At 41.5% G+C, this 5100-nt stretch overlaps 1 protein-coding gene across 1 annotated transcript in view; it reads left to right on the forward strand.

Moving 5' to 3' along the window:
• The window catches only part of LOC107089870 (protein turtle homolog B-like), a 184100-nt gene that overhangs the window by 89522 nt on the left and 89478 nt on the right, over positions 1–5100 (forward strand). The window contains exon 5 of the mRNA XM_015382890.1: positions 905–1022. Within this exon, the coding sequence (XP_015238376.1) occupies positions 905–1022 (118 nt within the window). The remainder of the gene's footprint in view (positions 1–904; positions 1023–5100) is intronic.

Genomic DNA, 5100 nt, shown 5'->3' on the forward strand with positions numbered 1-5100 from the left:
TATTTCAAGTGGCATTAAAAAGTCTTAAAAAGTCTTGAATTTAACTTGCCTTATGCTGTAGGAACCCTGTAAAGTGAAGCATCATCTCCTGGCCAGACCCTGTAAATCAGTGAAAGGGTGGAGTCAGAGAAAAAAAACATGCATGCCCAGGAGAAGGCTAGTGACTGGAAGGTGGAGGGGATTTAGCTGGGAGTTGCAGCGAAGCGGGCTGCCGCTCGGCTGCATTCCACTGGGAAGGGTCATTTTGAATGGCTGCTGCTGTTAATGACTGTATACTAGGAGCAAAGTGTTAACTTACCAGTCCAAGTATAAAGTTAAAAAAAGAGAATCGGTTTTACATCGGGCTACTTCTTTCATTCTTTGCTAAGATCCTTTCCAAGATCAACTCTTGTTTTTCCTCTATCTCTGTCACATTTTCTCTTTTTAACCTCCTCAGAAGGTTCAAAGTTTTTCCTTGCCTCAGCCATGATCAGTTGCCCAGAAAGTGGAAAAATAGTAGAGCAAAAGCCTCGGTTCCATGACAATACAATTCTTCCAGGTCACATGACCTCATCAATATTGGTGCGTCTTCTCCCAACTTACATAGTCGGTATTTCAAAAGGGGGGCCCCACTCGTAGCATTGATAGTGTCAAGCGCTGAACATTGGCCTGAGGAATCATTTAAAATAACTTATTGTCTTTAAATAAGAATTTTTACGAAATTAAAACAGATGCGACTAAAACTTTTCTACTTATTTTACTTACTTTATATTCTCTATACTCATACATTTATCGATTAATAAATTAGTTGATTATTTAAATAATTTTAACTAATAGTTTCAGCCCTACTGTGCATTCAGTCTATGTGTTTGAATCTGTATAGCAAAGATCTGATTGTGCATATCTATGCTATGTGTACATTTAGGTGTCTGATGGGAATTTGACGGTGCTATCCATCACCCGGGAAGATCGGGGGCCCTACACATGCCGAGCCTTTAGCCTCCAGGGGGAGGCCGTCCACACAACCAGGCTGCTAGTACAAGGTGTGTTCAAGGTTTTTAGTGACTCAGCCTGTCAAGATCCTCATCTACTCTTCTTTGCTTAAACACACAAATAATGTGAAGCGGGACTGTATGCTGAGACAGTCGTTAGAAGCCTGGACTTGATCCTAGCCTGAGGTCTCGCTGTGCTGAGTTTGTAAATGTTCTCTGTGGGCTTCATACCAGCTCCATGTAAAAACTGAATGGATTCATGGATGGAAAATAAGATTTATGAATATAACGGAGGACATTTAGCAGGTTTTTGCTCCAAAAAAGGATGTTAGGAAAATAGGGAGAGGAAATGATCTAATGTGGCGCCCCCTATAGGGAGCTGTTAGCAGGATGCCTGCTCCGACTTTCTCGCTCACACGGTGAACCAAGAGCTTAAGCAACCACATAAAACTTTTTCTTATTCATTTATTTATTTATTTATTTATTTTTGACATTGCAAGCTTGACCAGAATTTCCATGTGTGCATTCTTTGGAGCTTACAATAACCATTATATGCTTGACACACAAACGCCTTTACAAAAAGAATGCTTTAAAGTAGAATACCTTTCAATATAAATCAGGTAAAATTTAAAAGGCAGCTGAACTTCAACAATTAAAGTATAAAAAACTTTATTTAGGCAAATGTTTCGCATTCACATTTCAGACAAAGACTTTTCTTAGTGGCTTAATGGAATTCAACCAATCTTTCTACATCCTCATATATTTCTCAAAAATAATCGAAAGATTAATGGATTTGCAAAATAATCGTTAGTTGCAGCCCTACAAAAATAAAAAAAAATAAAAAACCTGAGCTCCTCTGAACTGAAGGTATCTCTGACTGCTTCTCTTCCACTCTCTGACATTAAGTTATTGTCCTTCATTTCCTTTAAAGGTTCAACAATTCTATGTTCAGGTTATGTTTTCTTAGTATATGTAGTTTTATGTAGGTTCTGTTGATTGAAGGTTAAGGTCCAGCTTTGAAAGGTGACCTGTGACAGTTCTGGTTCCTTGGGTCCATGTTGAGCCTCATAGATCTCCTGTTTAGTTTCCTTTCTGTGTTCATAGCTGATTGCTGTACACATCCAGCAATATCTTCAACAGAAAACAGCTGAAGTAAGAGGTGTTGCTCAAAGCCAGGGCCAGGCCTCAGTGCTTGGCTGTGCTCTATCATTTCAGGAAAATGTGGATTAATAGATGCCCTCCTGGAAGGCCAGTGAGCAGCAGATCAGCAGCGCCTTCAGTGCCAACAAACATGGCGGATTGGCAGTGATACACAGACACACAGTGGCTGCCAGCAGCAGCAACATGACCATCAGGCTCCTGGTTTGTCCTTCAGAGTCGTTGGCACATGGAAAAACTCTGCTTGTCCAAACTGGATGCTGCTAATCAGCGTTAGCATGAGGGAAACACTTTCTGATAGCAACATTGGCACACAGTGTGAAACTAAATAACAAATTCAATGTTTGGTGACATTCTGTGGTGTCCAGACTCAGCTGCAGTCTTTTACTCTATTAGGTCTTTGAACCCAAAAAACCTTTTTCAGAGGGAAGTGCTCCTTCCTTGCGCTTTACCTGTCAAGGACTCGAAACCTTGGTTACAATATTCAAAACAGACAGATCTGGATGAGTTAGAAAAGTCTTTTTCGAACACTCAGCGTGCGGCTGCTCGTCAACTAGAGCGCATAAACCAGATCCTCTGGTTCAGAGTTCAGTCCAATCCCCAGAGATGAATCCGAGAGGGAGATGTCATCCGCTTTTAAACCAAGTTCACGAACCAGAAGATCAGAGAGCCGATGAGGGACAGAACGGGAATCCAAGCACAGGTCAGTAACACAGTCCAGGTTCTATAAACCAGCAGAATCCAGGAATATAGTCCAGAACAGAGCAGATAAAAAGAGCAGACAGGGGTAAAGCAAAACCTGGGATCCACCGGGCAGAAACTGGTCAGAATCAGAACCAAGATCAGAACGCTAGAGTTACTCACACAGAAACGATTGAATAATCTGGCACTGGAAGCTGGAAAACACACAGCATATATGGAAGTTGGAAACAGGTGGATCAGATAAGCAGTAATACAAAAACGGGCAGAAGTAGCTAAACAGGTGAGTGGAATAAGTAATCAAGCCAGCCATCAGCGCCAGCATCATGACATTACCCTGACCTGTAAATCTTTGACGTGTTATAAGAGCATACAGCTGAGCAGTAAACCATATTAAAATCTATTTTCCTGTGGCACCGCTCCGAGCACCACTGCTCTCAGTAACAGGAACATTTTCCTATACAAGGTTTGGAAATCATCTTTTTTTGTAGTGACTGTGACCTGGATGACTGAGAATCTGCACCAACATCTACTGATAGTACTTGTGTGTTTCCTTGAAAACACAGGATCATGCAGTTTCTCTCTTGGCTGCTCTTCTTAACCAGCCCTCCTGGTTACTGCTTTTCTGGACGTCCTGTCGTGGTTTTTAGGGTTGAATTTCTTTAGGCTGTACAATGTTTTCAATCATTGTACTCAGCTAGAGCTCAAACTGTATGATGAAACCACAGGGTTTAAAAGTTACCAGCTCACGATGTTTGTTCTTTCACTGCACGGCCTGACGCACTAATGTGATCTACCTGCTCACACATCCAAAGACCACGCATTGGACTCAGCGCTGAGAGATGGCGCTGGACGGACTCGTCAATCTGGAAGAAGAAGAACTCCCTTGTTTGTACATATGCAGTGCTAGAGGTTCTGGTAAATCAGCTCGTAGCTCTGCTCCAACAGCATGTTTTACCCACCAGCACCTCAGGAGGGCCGACTGAATTTCAAGCATGTTTGATGTTCTCCCAACCTTACGATTCCTGATCAAGAGGTGTTCGTGAGAGGCTGATTGCCCCTCTTCACCCCCTATATACTAAACAATGCAGGAAGCATGATGATGATAAAACTCGACCCGATCCAAAAGATTCTTGCACGACAGTGTATGCCCTGCTTCGACGCACATGAACATTTTTTGCTTTCTGACGTTGGAGTTCTCTGGGAGTTGCTTTTCTGGGAGACTGGCATCCATTTTCAAGGTTTTCATGTTTAAATGAAGCCTTTTTACCTTAGACTAATGGACTATCAATATGTTGGAGTTTATATCTGCCCCTAAGTCGAGCAAATGCATTGGTGGCTTCTCTAAAGCCATCATCAGTATTTCCTGAATGTTGATGCCGTGATTCACATGTTTGCTCCAGAGCAGCAATCTGCAGAGTTCTCCTTCTGTACCTGTGTTTCTAAGTAGCAGCAACCAACCGCCACATTCCTCTTTCTAATCCTTTTAAAGCATTTTTGTCCTCTCTGCTACCAATAATTTAAGTGGTGACAGTCTTGGCCATCTTACCCAGTATCTTTGTGACATGGGGGATTTATCTTGCAACAGTAAAAGGAAAGTTTTGTCCCTAAAAGGTCTTTAAAAGTTCCACCCTCTCTCTGTCGGTACATTAAATGCGGTTAGGTTTTTCGATCTGTTATCGAACCAGGCTTGGCACTGGCAGGTTCAATTCAATTCTCTCTCTGACGTTATTCTGTGGTTGTTGAAGAATACAGAGTCATTGGTCTGATTTCGTACAAATGGCCGTTTACTCTGCACAGAACTTAAGTTGTTATGAATACGTACTCTCAACCGCATCCCTCCGATATTGACAAATATCTGATGCTGCTGATGATTTTAATACGTCAGCATTAGTCTGGAAGTGGAATGATACCACAAATTTTATTTATACCATTATTTCCTAATCACTCAGTGTGGCTGGTAAAAATATTCAATTAACACAAGTGTCTTTACCTTGTGCTTATTCATTACGCTAACCAGAAGCGCATTCCCAGACAAATGAGCAGATTTCCAAGACAGTTTTAGTCATACAGCATCCTCCCCCCTGCATCTTTAAAGGAAATGTCCAGTCAGCAAGGAATATTCAATGGATCATTATTTATATCTAAAACTAATACTTTCGCAGTGATTTAATGCATTTAGCGTTAATCGGTTAAAAAAACTAAGAGAAAATAATAATTTTCATCGCGATCACCGAGTCTGGGAGAGGCCATTTTTGCCCAAATATAGTAA

Source organism: Cyprinodon variegatus, unplaced genomic scaffold, assembly GCF_000732505.1.
Source record: "Cyprinodon variegatus isolate N-32 unplaced genomic scaffold, C_variegatus-1.0 Scaffold269, whole genome shotgun sequence".
Lineage (NCBI taxonomy): Eukaryota > Metazoa > Chordata > Actinopteri > Cyprinodontiformes > Cyprinodontidae > Cyprinodon > Cyprinodon variegatus.